The sequence below is a fragment of the Pseudophryne corroboree genome, unplaced genomic scaffold, assembly GCF_028390025.1.
Source record: "Pseudophryne corroboree isolate aPseCor3 unplaced genomic scaffold, aPseCor3.hap2 scaffold_718, whole genome shotgun sequence".
Classification (NCBI taxonomy): domain Eukaryota; kingdom Metazoa; phylum Chordata; class Amphibia; order Anura; family Myobatrachidae; genus Pseudophryne; species Pseudophryne corroboree.
In genome coordinates this window covers 260682-275340 of record NW_026970300.1, presented here as the reverse complement: position 1 = coordinate 275340, position 14659 = coordinate 260682, and the positions used below count along the sequence as shown (strand labels likewise).

The window sequence follows — 14659 nt, the reverse complement described above, 5'->3', positions numbered from 1 at the left end:
GTAGTATGTCTATTGGACATGGACTTAATATACTTCTGTTCCACTAAGACACTACATGGGCAGACATCCACCCTCTTTCTTTTCCTCCTTTATGCAGAGACTAAGCAGGAACTTGAGGATCTCACAGCCGATATTAAGAAGACTGCAAATAAAGTTCGCTCCAAGTTGAAAGGTTAGTCCTCCATGCCTGTAATTCCTTCTTTCTAGTGTGCAATTTTAGGATTATGTCCATCCAACAGACCTCCATAGAGTCTCTCAAAGTCTGTCTTCTCACTGTTACCCTTTGCCAGCTTTATCCATTGTGGTTGTCTTATGACACTCCATGGAATTCTAACGGGCTGTGGCAAGTTCATTTAATTTCCATTCTCCAATTACACACTGTTCATGAACCTGCTGTAATAACCTTCAGGGCCGGTGGGAATCATGCTCAGAGCCCACTGTCTCCTACATTACATAACCTTTCTTCTGCTTTATTTAATACTGGTTATGAACACTGGTTACCTATACCGGTCCTGCTTCTGAGTCAGACGCAAACTGGCCGCGAATGCGGATGGCTGGGGCAGCCAAACTAAGACTAGCATCCATCTGCATTTATACATATGCTCTCACCGCCCACTGTATTTCTGTCCGCAGCACCAAACCCCCGTCATTACTATGGGCACATATCCGCTAGAAACAGGCGTCCCTTCCCTGCACGCACGCCTCATTACAGTACAGACGTCTGGCTGTGCAGCCATGAGACGCCCACCAGATGCCTCTTGTCCATGCAGGTATGCGGCTGGCCAGGCGCTCTTGTGCATGGTGCGGGGCATGCGTTGTCTGCTGTTACTTTAATCCGCGCATGCGCAGTCTGCTAATAACTGCGAGAAGCGTCCACAGGCAGGTCTGCGTCCGACTCATAACCCCGGCCCTCTCTGGGCATTTACCAGGTTCCTCTAATCCCGGTGCCTACGTATATTGTAACACCAACTTCTTTTATAGCTTAGGTCAGTGTTATCAGTGTATGAAGTATGTCTCCTGGTCTCCTCACAGCTATTGAGCAGAGCATTGAGCAGGAAGAGGGACTGAACCGCTCCTCGGCTGACCTGCGCATCCGGAAAACACAGGTGACCGATGCCGCAATTGCCCTATTAACCCTCTATCCTCCTACTTCACATCTTCACAGTTATCTATGAGTTCTTCTACAGTACCTCCTTCATTCTCTTTGACCTTAGTCATCGTCTCTGTCGTCCCTTGTCCATTCTCATCCTACCTTCTCGCTTTCCTTCTCATTCCTCCTTGAACTCTTCTCATGGTCGCCCCAATGTCCTCTCTCCTCTGACGTTTCTCACTCTCCCTGATTTCTCCTCAGCATTCCACTCTGTCGCGTAAGTTTGTGGAGGTGATGACAGAATACAACGCGACACAGTCTAAATACAGGGACCGCTGCAAGGACCGTATCCAGAGGCAACTGGAGATCAGTATGTATCTTGGAGATAGTGGATGGGGTGGACACTGCTGAGGGAAAATGAGATGGTGGGAGCGGTGGCTCTCATTGGCTGAGATGATTGTGGGGTTGGAAGAGCTTGGGCTACGGCCACACTGGTTGTCTTCGGCAGAAAACATGTGACACTTGTCTTATTCCTCCTGGCAGCTGGCAGAACCACCACTAATGAGGAGCTGGAAGACATGCTGGAGAGCGGGAAGCTGGCCATATTCACAGATGACGTGTGTAATGGTGCTGGGGAGGGGGGGGGGGTGGCATGGGGAGATTTCGTACAGATTTAGCCCACATACAGCATAAGCCACACACTTGGCCTGCCACTGACACCCGGTCATCTCTACCCACTAAGAGATATGGACCTCCGAGTCACAACCTGACTGAAAATGCCTCACACGGGGCAGCCATTTTGTAAGCTGAACCAACATTCATGGCATCCATGATTCAGAATACATCTGCAATGATGTTTTAACAAAGTGCAAGGTTTATAACAGATTTTAAGGGCTTAGAACAGAGATCACTAGAAGGCCAAGTGGCGGGGGTGTCGGGGCCGGGGTTGTGACCGTAGACTTATATTGCCCCGGGGAAGGGGATGGGACGGCACCGAAATGCGGCCTTGAAGCAGAGAATGTGAATCATTGTTTGCTCTCTCCGAAGTCGCACAGGGAACATTATATGGACCTGTGTCAGATAAGCGTTACAGAGGAAGACACAGCTCGTACTTGCACCCAGTTACACCAACACTTTATCAGTAACCCATCACGTAGAGCCAGTCACAAGATTCACCTCAGAATCTGACCGCTCTCCTGCCTCCTACAGATCAAAATGGACTCCCAGATGACCAAACAAGCTCTGAATGAGATTGAGACACGACACAATGAGATCATCAAGCTGGAGACAAGTATCCGGGAGCTGCATGACATGTTTGTAGACATGGCGATGCTCGTGGAGAGCCAGGTGAGGGAGCACGGGCCGCAGTGACACCAGGGCTGGGCTTCTCACAGAATGGTGGACTCCGACTGACTGCGCCACATGTTTCACTTCCAGGGGGAGATGATAGATCGTATCGAGTACAACGTGGAGCACTCTGTGGACTATGTGGAGAGAGCAGTGTCTGATACCAAGAAAGCTGTGAAATACCAGAGCAAAGCACGAAGGGTGAGTAGCAAAAAGACAGGTCAGCGAGTGTCTATATACACCCAGGACAGACAGACTGTTATACCGGAGAGAGGTCAGCGACTGTCTATATACACCTAGGACAGACAGACAGACTGTTATACAGGAGAGAGGTCAGCGAGTGTCTATATACACCCAGGACAGACAGACTGTTATACTGGAGAGAGGTCAGCGAGTGTCTATATACACCCAGGACAGACAGACAGACTGTTATACCGGAGAGAGGTCAGCTAGTGTCTATATACACCCAGGACAGACAGACAGACTGTTATACAGGAGAGAGGTCAGCGAGTGTCTATATACACCCAGGACAGACAGACAGACTGTTATACCGGAGAGAGGTCAGCGAGTGTCTATATACACCCAGGACAGACAGACTGTTATACTGGAGAGAGGTCAGCGAGTGTCTATATACACCCAGGACAGACAGACAGACTGTTATACCGGAGAGAGGTCAGCGAGTGTCTATATACACCCAGGACAGACAGACTGTTATACAGGAGAGAGGTCAGCGAGTGTCTATATACACCCAGGACAGACAGACAGACAGACTGTTATACCGGAGAGAGGTCAGCTAGTGTCTATATACACCCAGGACAGACAGACTGTTATACAGGAGAGAGGTCAGCGACTGTCTACATACACCCAGGACAGACAGACAGACTGTTATACCGGAGAGAGGTCAGCGAGTGTCTATATACACCCAGGACAGACAGACTGTTATACAGGAGAGAGGTCAGCGAGTGTCTATATACACCCAGGACAGACAGACAGACAGACTGTTATACCGGAGAGAGGTCAGCGAGTGTCTATATACACCCAGGACAGACAGACTGTTATACAGGAGAGAGGTCAGCGAGTGTCTATATACACCCAGGACAGACAGACTGTTATACTGGAGAGAGGTCAGCGAGTGTCTGTATACACCCAGGACAGACAGACAGACTGTTATACAGGAGAGAGGACAGCGAGTGTCTATATACACCCAGGACAGACAGACAGCCTGTTATACAGGACAGAGGTCAGTGAGTGTCTATATACACCCAGGACAGACAGACAGCCTGTTATACAGGAGAGAGGTCAGCGAGTGTCTATATACACCCAGGACAGACAGACAGACTGTTATACCGGAGAGAGGTCAGCTAGTGTCTATATACACCCAGGACAGACAGACTGTTATACTGGAGAGAGGTCAGCGAGTGTCTGTATACACCCAGGACAGACAGACAGACTGTTATACAGGAGAGAGGACAGCGAGTGTCTATATACACCCAGGACAGACAGACAGCCTGTTATACAGGACAGAGGTCAGTGAGTGTCTATATACACCCAGGACAGACAGACAGCCTGTTATACAGGACAGAGGTCAGCGAGTGTCTATATACACCCAGGACAGACAGACTGTTATACAGGAGAGAGGTCAGCGAGTGTCTATATACACCCAGGACAGACAGACTGTTATACAGGAGAGAGGTCAGCGACTGTCTACATACATCCAGGACAGACAGACAGACTGTTATACTGGAGAGAGGTCAGCGAGTGTCTATATACACCCAGGACAGACAGACAGACTGTTATACCGGAGAGAGGTCAGCGAGTGTCTATATACACCCAGGACAGACAGACAGACTGTTATACAGGAGAGAGGTCAGCGAGTGTCTATATACACCCAGGACAGACAGACAGACTGTTATACAGGAGAGAGGTCAGCGAGTGTCTATATACACCCAGGACAGACAGACAGACTGTTATACAGGAGAGAGGTCAGCGAGTGTCTATATACACCCAGGACAGACAGACTGTTATACCGGAGAGAGGTCAGCGAGTGTCTGTATACACCCAGGACAGACAGACTGTTATACAGGAGAGAGGTCAGCGAGTGTCTATATACACCCAGGACAGACAGACAGACTGATAATACAGGAGAGAGGTCAGCGAGTGTTTATATACACCCAGGACAGACAGACAGACTGTTATACAGGAGAGAGGTCAGCGAGTGTCTATATACACCCAGGACAGACAGACAGACTGTTATACAGCAGAGAGGTCAGCGAGTGTCTATATACACCCAGGACAGACAGACAGACTGTTATACAGGAGAGAGGTCAGCGAGTGTCTATATACACCCAGGACAGACAGTCAGACTGTTATACAGCAGAGAGGTCAGCGAGTGTCTATATACACCCAGGACAGACAGACAGACTGTTATACAGCAGAGAGGTCAGCGAGTGTCTATATACACCCAGGACAGACAGACAGACTGTTATACAGGAGAGAGTTCAGCGAGTGTCTATATACACCCAGGACAGACAGACAGACTGTTATACCGGAGAGAGGTCAGCGAGTGTCTATATACATCCAGGACAGACAGACAGACTGTTATACCGGAGAGAGGTCAGCGAGTGTCTGTATACACCCAGGACAGACAGACTGTTATACAGGAGAGAGGTCAGCGAGTGTCTATATACATCCAGGACAGACAGACAGACTGTTATACCGGAGAGAGGTCAGCGAGTGTCTATATACACCCAGGACAGACAGACTGTTATACAGGAGAGAGGTCAGCGAGTGTTTATATACACCCAGGACAGACAGACAGACTGTTATACAGGAGAGAGGTCAGCGAGTGTCTGTATACACCCAGGACAGACAGACTGTTATACAGGAGAGAGGTCAGCGAGTGTCTATATACACCCAGGACAGACAGACAGACTGATAATACAGGAGAGAGGTCAGCGAGTGTCTGTATACACCCAGGACAGACAGACTGTTATACCGGAGAGAGGTCAGCGAGTGTCTGTATACACCCAGGACAGACAGACAGACTGATAATACCGGAGAGAGGTCAGCGAGTGTCTATATACACCCAGGACAGACAGACTGTTATACAGGAGAGAGGTCAGCGAGTGTCTATATACACCCAGGACAGACAGACAGACTGATAATACCGGAGAGAGGTCAGCGAGTGTCTATATACACCCAGGACAGACAGACTGTTATACAGGAGAGAGGTCAGCGAGTGTCTATATACACCCAGGACAGACAGATAGACTGTTATACAGGAGAGAGGTCAGCGAGTGTCTGTATACACCCAGGACAGACAGACTGTTATACCGGAGAGAGGTCAGCGAGTGTCTATATACACCCAGGACAGACAGATAGACTGTTATACAGGAGAGAGGTCAGCGAGTGTCTGTATACACCCAGGACAGACAGACTGTTATACAGGAGAGAGGTCAGCGAGTGTCTCTATACACCCAGGACAGACAGACAGACAGACTGCTATACAGGAGAGAGGTCAGCGAGTGTCTATATACACCCAGGACAGACAGACGGACTGTTATACAGGAGAGAGGTCAGCGAGTGTCTATATACACCCAGGACAGACAGACGGACTGTTATACAGGAGAGAGGTCAGCGAGTGTCTATATACACCCAGGACAGACAGACGGACTGTTATACAGGAGAGAGGTCAGCGAGTGTCTATATACACCCAGGACAGACAGACTGTTATACAGGAGAGAGGTCAGCGACTGTCTATATACACCCAGGACAGACAGACTGTTATACAGGAGAGAGGTCAGCGACTGTCTATATACACCCAGGACAGACAGACTGTTATACAGGAGAGAGGTCAGCGAGTGTCTATATACACCCAGGACAGACAGACAGACTGTTATACAGGAGAGAGGTCAGCGAGTGTCTATATACACCCAGGACAGACAGACAGACAGACTGTTATACAGGAGAGAGGTCAGCGAGTGTCTATATACATCCAGGACAGACAGACTGTTATACAGGAGAGAGGTCAGCGACTGTCTATATACACCCAGGACAGACAGACTGTTATACACGAGAGAGGTCAGCGAGTGTCTATATACACCCAGGACAGACAGACTGTTATACAGCAGAGAGGTCAGCGAGTGTCTATATACACCCAGGACAGACAGACTGTTATACAGGAGAGAGGTCAGCGACTGTCTACATACATCCAGGACAGACAGACTGTTATACAGCAGAGAGGTCAGCGAGTGTCTATATACACCCAGGACAGACAGACTGTTATACAGCAGAGAGGTCAGCGACTGTCTATATACACCCAGGACAGACAGACTGTTATACAGGAGAGAGGTCAGCGAGTGTCTATATACACCCAGGACAGACAGACAGACTGTTATACAGGAGAGAGGTCAGCGAGTGTTTATATACACCCAGGACAGACAGACAGACTGTTATACAGCAGAGAGGTCAGCGAGTGTCTATATACACCCAGGACAGACAGACAGACTGTTATACAGGAGAGAGGTCAGCGAGTGTCTATATACACCCAGGACAGACAGACAGACTGTTAGACAGCAGAGAGGTCAGCGAGTGTCTATATACACCCAGGACAGACAGACAGACTGTTATACAGGAGAGAGGTCAGCGAGTGTCTATATACACCCAGGACAGACAGACAGACTGTTATACAGGATAGAGGACAGCGAGTGTCTATATACACCCAGGACAGACAGACAGACTGTTATACAGGAGAGAGGTCAGCGAGTGTCTATATACACCCAGGACAGACAGACAGACTGTTATACAGGATAGAGGACAGCGAGTGTCTATATACACCCAGGACAGACAGACAGACTGTTATACAGGATAGAGGACAGCGAGTGTCTATATACACCCAGGACAGACAGACAGACTGTTATACAGGAGAGAGGTCAGCGAGTGTCTATATACACCCAGGACAGACAGATAGACTGTTATACAGGAGAGAGTTCAGCGAGTGTCTATATACACCCAGGACAGACAGACTGTTATACAGGAGAGAGGTCAGCGAGTGTCTATATACACCCAGGACAGACAGACAGACTGTTATACAGGAGAGAGGTCAGCTAGTGTCTATATACACCCAGGACAGACAGGCAGACTGTTATACAGGAGAGAGGTCAGCAAGTGTCTATATACACCCAGGACAGACAGACAGACTGTTATACCGGAGAGAGGTCAGCGAGTGTCTATATACACCCAGGACAGACAGACAGACTGTTATACTGGAGAGAGGTCAGCGAGTGTCTATATACACCCAGGACAGACAGACAGACTGTTATACAGGAGAGAGGTCAGCTAGTGTCTATATACACCCAGGACAGACAGGCAGACTGTTATACAGGAGAGAGGTCAGCAAGTGTCTATATACACCCAGGACAGACAGACTGTTATACAGGAGAGAGGTCAGCGAGTGTCTATATACACCCAGGACAGACAGACTGTTATACAGGAGAGAGGTCAGCGAGTGTCTATATACACCCAGGACAGACAGACTTATACAGGAGAGAGGTCAGCGAGTGTCTATATACACCTAGGACAGACAGACAGACTGTTATACAGGAGAGAGGTCAGCGACTATCTATATACACCCAGGACAGACAGGCAGCCTGTTATACACCCAGGACAGACAGACAGACAGACTTATACAGGAGAGAGGTCAGCGAGTGTCTATATACACCTAGGACAGACAGACAGACTGTTATACAGGAGAGAGGTCAGCGAGTGTCTATATACACCCAGGACAGACAGACTGTTATACAGGAGAGAGGTCAGCGAGTGTCTATATACACCCAGGACAGACAGACAGACTGTTATACAGGAGAGAGGTCAGCGAGTGTCTATATACACCCAGGACAGACAGACTGTTATACAGGAGAGAGGTCAGCGAGTGTCTATATACACCCAGGACAGACAGACAGACTGTTATACAGGAGAGAGGTCAGCGAGTGTCTATATACACCCAGGACAGACAGACAGACTGTTATACAGGAGAGAGGTCAGCGAGTGTCTATATACACGCAGGACAGACAGACAGACTGTTATACAGGAGAGAGGACAGCGAGTGTCTATATACACCCAGGACAGACAGACAGACTGTTATGCAGGAGAGAGGTCAGCGAGTGTCTATATACACCCAGGACAGACAGACAGACTGTTATACAGGAGAGAGGTCAGCGAGTGTCTATATACACCCAGGACAGACAGACTGTTATACAGGAGAGAGGTCAGCGAGTGTCTATATACACCCAGGACAGACAGACAGACTGTTATACAGGAGAGAGGTCAGCGAGTGTCTATATACACCCAGGACAGACAGACAGACTGTTATACAGGAGAGAGGTCAGCGACTATCTATATACACCCAGGACAGACAGACTGTTATACAGGAATGAGGTCAGCGACTATCTATATACACCCAGGACAGACAGACAGACTGTTATACCGGAGAGAGGTCAGCGACTGTCTATATACACCCAGGACAGACAGACTGTTATACAGGAGAGAGGTCAGCGAGTGTCTATATACACCCAGGACAGACAGACTGTTATACAGGAGAGAGGTCAGCGAGTGTCTATATACACCCAGGAAGACAGACAGACTGTTATACCGGAGAGAGGTCAGCGAGTGTCTATATACACCAAGGACAGACAGACTGTTATACAGGAGAGAGGTCAGCGAGTGTCTATATACACCCAGGACAGACAGACAGACTGTTATACAGGAGAGAGGTCAGCGAGTGTCTATATACACCCAGGACAGACAGACAGACTGTTATACAGGAGAGAGGTCAGCGAGTGTCTATATACACCCAGGACAGACAGACAGACTGTTATACAGGAGAGAGGTCAGCGACTATCTGTATACACCTAGGACAGACAGACAGACAGACAGACTGTTATACAGCAGAGAGGTCAGCGAGTGTTTATATACACCTAGGACAGACAGACAGACAGACTGTTATACAGGAGAGAGGTCAGCGAGTGTCTATATACTCCCAGGACAGACAGACAGATTGTTATACAGGAGAGAGGTCAGCGACTGTCTATATACACCCAGGACAGACAGACAGACAGACTGTTATACAGGAGAGAGGTCAGCCAGTGTCTATATACACCCAGGACAGACAGACAGACAGACGGACTGTTATACAGGAGAGAGGTCAGCCAGTGTCTATATACACCCAGGACAGACAGACAGACGGACTGTTATACAGGAGAGAGGTCAGCGAGCGTCTATATACACCCAGGACAGACAGACGGACTTTTATACAGGAGAGAGGTCAGCGAGCGTCTATATACACCCAGGACAGACAGACAGACTGTTATACAGGAGAGAGGTCAGCGAGCGTCTATATACACCCAGGACAGACAGACGGACTTTTATACAGGAGAGAGGTCAGCGAGCGTCTATATACACCCAGGACACACAGACAGACTGTTATACAGGAGAGAGGTCAGCGAGTGTCTATATACACCCAGGACAGACAGACAGACTGTTATACAGGAGAGAGGTCAGCCAGCGTCTATATACACCCAGGACAGACAGACAGACAGACTGTTATACAGGAGAGAGGACAGCGAGTATCTATATACACCCAGGACAGACAGACAGACAGACTGTTATACAGGAGAGAGGTCAGCGAGTGTCTATATACACCCAGGACAGAAAGACAGACTGTTATACAGGAGAGAGGTCAGCGAGTGTCTATATACACCCAGGACAGACAGACAGACTGTTATACCGGATAGAGGACAGCCAGTGTCTATATACACCCAGGACAGACAGACAGACAGACGGACTGTTATACAGAAGAGAGGTCAGCGAGTGTCTATATACACCCAGGCCAGACAGACAGACTGTTATACCGGAGAGAGGACAGCGACTGTCTACTTACACCCAGGACAGAAAGACAGACTGTTATACAGGAGAGAGGTCAGCGAGTGTCTATATACACCCAGGACAGACAGACTGTTATACAGGAGAGAGGTCAGCGAGTGTCTATATACACCCAGGACAGACAGACAGACTGTTATACCGGAGAGAGGTCAGCGACTGTCTGTATACACCCAGGACAGACAGATTGTTATACCGGAGAGAGGTCAGCGAGTGTCTATATACACCCAGGACAGACAGACTGTTATACAGGAGAGAGGTCAGCGAGTGTCTATATACACCCAGGACAGACAGACAGACTGTTATACAGGAGAGAGGTCAGCGAGTGTCTATATACACCCAGGACAGACAGACAGACTGTTATACAGGAGAGAGGTCAGCGAGTGTCTATATACACCCAGGACAGACAGACTGTTATACCGGAGAGAGGTCAGCGAGTGTCTATATACACCCAGGACAGACAGACAGACTGTTATACAGGAGAGAGTTCAGCGAGTGTCTATATACACCCAGGACAGACAGACTGTTATACAGGAGAGAGGTCAGCGACTGTCTACTTACATCCAGGACAGACAGACAGACTGTTATACCGGAGAGAGGTCAGCGAGTGTCTATATACACCCAGGACAGACAGACAGACTGTTATACAGGAGAGAGGTCAGCTAGTGTCTATATACACCCAGGACAGACAGGCAGACTGTTATACAGGAGAGAGGTCAGCAAGTGTCTATATACACCCAGGACAGACAGACAGACTGTTATACCGGAGAGAGGTCAGCGAGTGTCTATATACACCCAGGACAGACAGACAGACTGTTATACCGGAGAGAGGTCAGCGAGTGTCTATATACACCCAGGACAGACAGACAGACTGTTATACTGGAGAGAGGTCAGCGAGTGTCTATATACACCCAGGACAGACAGACAGACTGTTATACAGGAGAGAGGTCAGCTAGTGTCTATATACACCCAGGACAGACAGGCAGACTGTTATACAGGAGAGAGGTCAGCAAGTGTCTATATACACCCAGGACAGACAGACTGTTATACAGGAGAGAGGTCAGCGAGTGTCTATATACACCCAGGACAGACAGACTGTTATACAGGAGAGAGGTCAGCGAGTGTCTATATACACCCAGGACAGACAGACTGTTATACAGGAGAGAGGTCAGCGAGTGTCTATATACACCCAGGACAGACAGACAGACTGTTATACAGGAGAGAGGTCAGCGAGTGTCTATATACACCCATGACAGATAGACAGACTGTTATACAGGAGAGAGGTCAGCGACTATCTATATACACCCAGGACAGACAGACTGTTATACAGGAATGAGGTCAGCGACTATCTATATACACCCAGGACAGACAGACAGACTGTTATACCGGAGAGAGGTCAGCGACTGTCTATATACACCCAGGACAGACAGACTGTTATACAGGAGAGAGGTCAGCGAGTGTCTATATACACCCAGGACAGACAGACTGTTATACAGGAGAGAGGTCAGCGAGTGTCTATATACACCCAGGAAGACAGACAGACTGTTATACCGGAGAGAGGTCAGCGAGTGTCTATATACACCAAGGACAGACAGACTGTTATACAGGAGAGAGGTCAGCGAGTGTCTATATACACCCAGGACAGACAGACAGACTGTTATACAGGAGAGAGGTCAGCGAGTGTCTATATACACCCAGGACAGACAGACAGACTGTTATACAGGAGAGAGGTCAGCGAGTGTCTATATACACCCAGGACAGACAGACAGACTGTTATACAGGAGAGAGGTCAGCGAGTGTCTATATACACCCAGGACAGACAGACAGACTGTTATACAGGAGAGAGGTCAGCGAGTGTCTATATACACCCAGGACAGACAGACAGACTGTTATACAGGAGAGAGGACAGCGAGTGTCTATATACACCCAGGACAGACAGACAGACTGTTATACAGGAGAGAGGTCAGCGAGTGTCTATATACACCCAGGACAGACAGACAGACTGTTATACAGGAGAGAGGTCAGCGACTATCTGTATACACCTAGGACAGACAGACAGACAGACTGTTATACAGCAGAGAGGTCAGCGAGTGTTTATATACACCTAGGACAGACAGACAGACAGACTGTTATACAGGAGAGAGGTCAGCGAGTGTCTATATACTCCCAGGACAGACAGACAGACTGTTATACAGGAGAGAGGTCAGCGACTGTCTATATACACCCAGGACAGACAGACAGACAGACTGTTATACAGGAGAGAGGTCAGCCAGTGTCTATATACACCCAGGACAGACAGACAGACAGACGGACTGTTATACAGGAGAGAGGTCAGCTAGTGTCTATATACACCCAGGACAGACAGACAGACGGACTGTTATACAGGAGAGAGGTCAGCGAGCGTCTATATACACCCAGGACAGACAGACGGACTTTTATACAGGAGAGAGGTCAGCGAGCGTCTATATACACCCAGGACAGACAGACAGACTGTTATACAGGAGAGAGGTCAGCGAGCGTCTATATACACCCAGGACAGACAGACGGACTTTTATACAGGAGAGAGGTCAGCGAGCGTCTATATACACCCAGGACACACAGACAGACTGTTATACAGGAGAGAGGTCAGCGAGTGTCTATATACACCCAGGACAGACAGACAGACTGTTATACAGGAGAGAGGTCAGCCAGCGTCTATATACACCCAGGACAGACAGACAGACAGACTGTTATACAGGAGAGAGGACAGCGAGTATCTATATACACCCAGGACAGACAGACAGACAGACTGTTATACAGGAGAGAGGTCAGCGAGTGTCTATATACACCCAGGACAGACAGACAGACTGTTATACAGGAGAAAGGTCAGCCAGCGTCTTTATACACCCAGGACAGACAGACAGACTGTTGTACAGGAGAGAGGACAGCGAGTGTCTATATACACCCAGGACAGACAGACAGACTGTTGTACAGGAGAGAGGACAGCGAGTGTCTATATACACCCAGGACAGACAGACAGACTGTTATATCGGAGAGAGGTCAGCGACTGTCTACTTACACCCAGGACAGAAAGACTGTTATACAGGAGAGAGGTCAGCGAGTGTCTATATACACCCAGGACAGACAGACAGACTGTTATACAGCAGAGAGGTCAGCGAGTGTCTATATACACCCAGGACAGACAGACAGACTGTTATACCGGATAGAGGACAGCCAGTGTCTATATACACCCAGGACAGACAGACAGACAGACGGACTGTTATACAGAAGAGAGGTCAGCGAGTGTCTATATACACCCAGGACAGACAGACTGTTATACAGGAGAGAGGTCAGCGAGTGTCTATATACACCCAGGACAGACAGACAGACTGTTATACCGGAGAGAGGTCAGCGACTGTCTGTATACACCCAGGACAGACAGATTGTTATACCGGAGAGAGGTCAGCGAGTGTCTATATACACCCAGGACAGACAGACTGTTATACAGGAGAGAGGTCAGCGAGTGTCTATATACACCCAGGACAGACAGACAGACAGACAGACTGTTATACAGGAGAGAGGTCAGCGAGTGTCTATATACACGCAGGACAGACAGACAGACTGTTATACCGGAGAGAGGACAGCGACTGTCTACTTACACCCAGGACAGAAAGACAGACTGTTATACAGGAGAGAGGTCAGCGAGTGTCTATATACACCCAGGACAGACAGACTGTTATACAGGAGAGAGGTCAGCGAGTGTCTATATACACCCAGGACAGACAGACAGACTGTTATACCGGAGAGAGGTCAGCGACTGTCTGTATACACCCAGGACAGACAGATTGTTATACCGGAGAGAGGTCAGCGAGTGTCTATATACACCCAGGACAGACAGACTGTTATACAGGAGAGAGGTCAGCGAGTGTCTATATACACCCAGGACAGACAGACAGACAGACTGTTATACAGGAGAGAGGACAGCGAGTGTCTATATACACCCAGGACAGACAGACAGACTGTTATACAGGAGAGAGGTCAGCGAGTGTCTATATACACCCAGGACAGACAGGCAGACTGTTATACAGCAGAGAGGTCAGCGAGTGTCTATATACACCCAGGACAGACAGACTGTTATACAGGAGAGAGGTCAGCGAGTGTTTATATACACCCAGGACAGACAGACAGACTGTTATACAGGAGAGAGGTCAGCGAGTGTCTATATACACCCAGGACAGACAGACTGTTATACAGGAGAGAGGTCAGCGACTGTCTATATACACCCAGGACAGACAGACAGAGAGACTG

General features: G+C 48.7%; 1 protein-coding gene across 2 annotated transcripts in view; it reads left to right on the top strand.

Annotated features, from left to right (window-relative positions):
• The window catches only part of STX1B (syntaxin 1B), an 84402-nt gene that overhangs the window by 10184 nt on the left and 59559 nt on the right, over window positions 1–14659 (top strand). For both annotated transcript variants that reach the window (XM_063954771.1, XM_063954770.1), the window contains exons 3-8: window positions 98–172; window positions 1033–1106; window positions 1352–1460; window positions 1634–1707; window positions 2300–2437; window positions 2528–2638. In XM_063954771.1, coding sequence (XP_063810841.1) covers window positions 98–172; window positions 1033–1106; window positions 1352–1460; window positions 1634–1707; window positions 2300–2437; window positions 2528–2638 — 581 coding nt within the window. The remainder of the gene's footprint in view (window positions 1–97; window positions 173–1032; window positions 1107–1351; window positions 1461–1633; window positions 1708–2299; window positions 2438–2527; window positions 2639–14659) is intronic.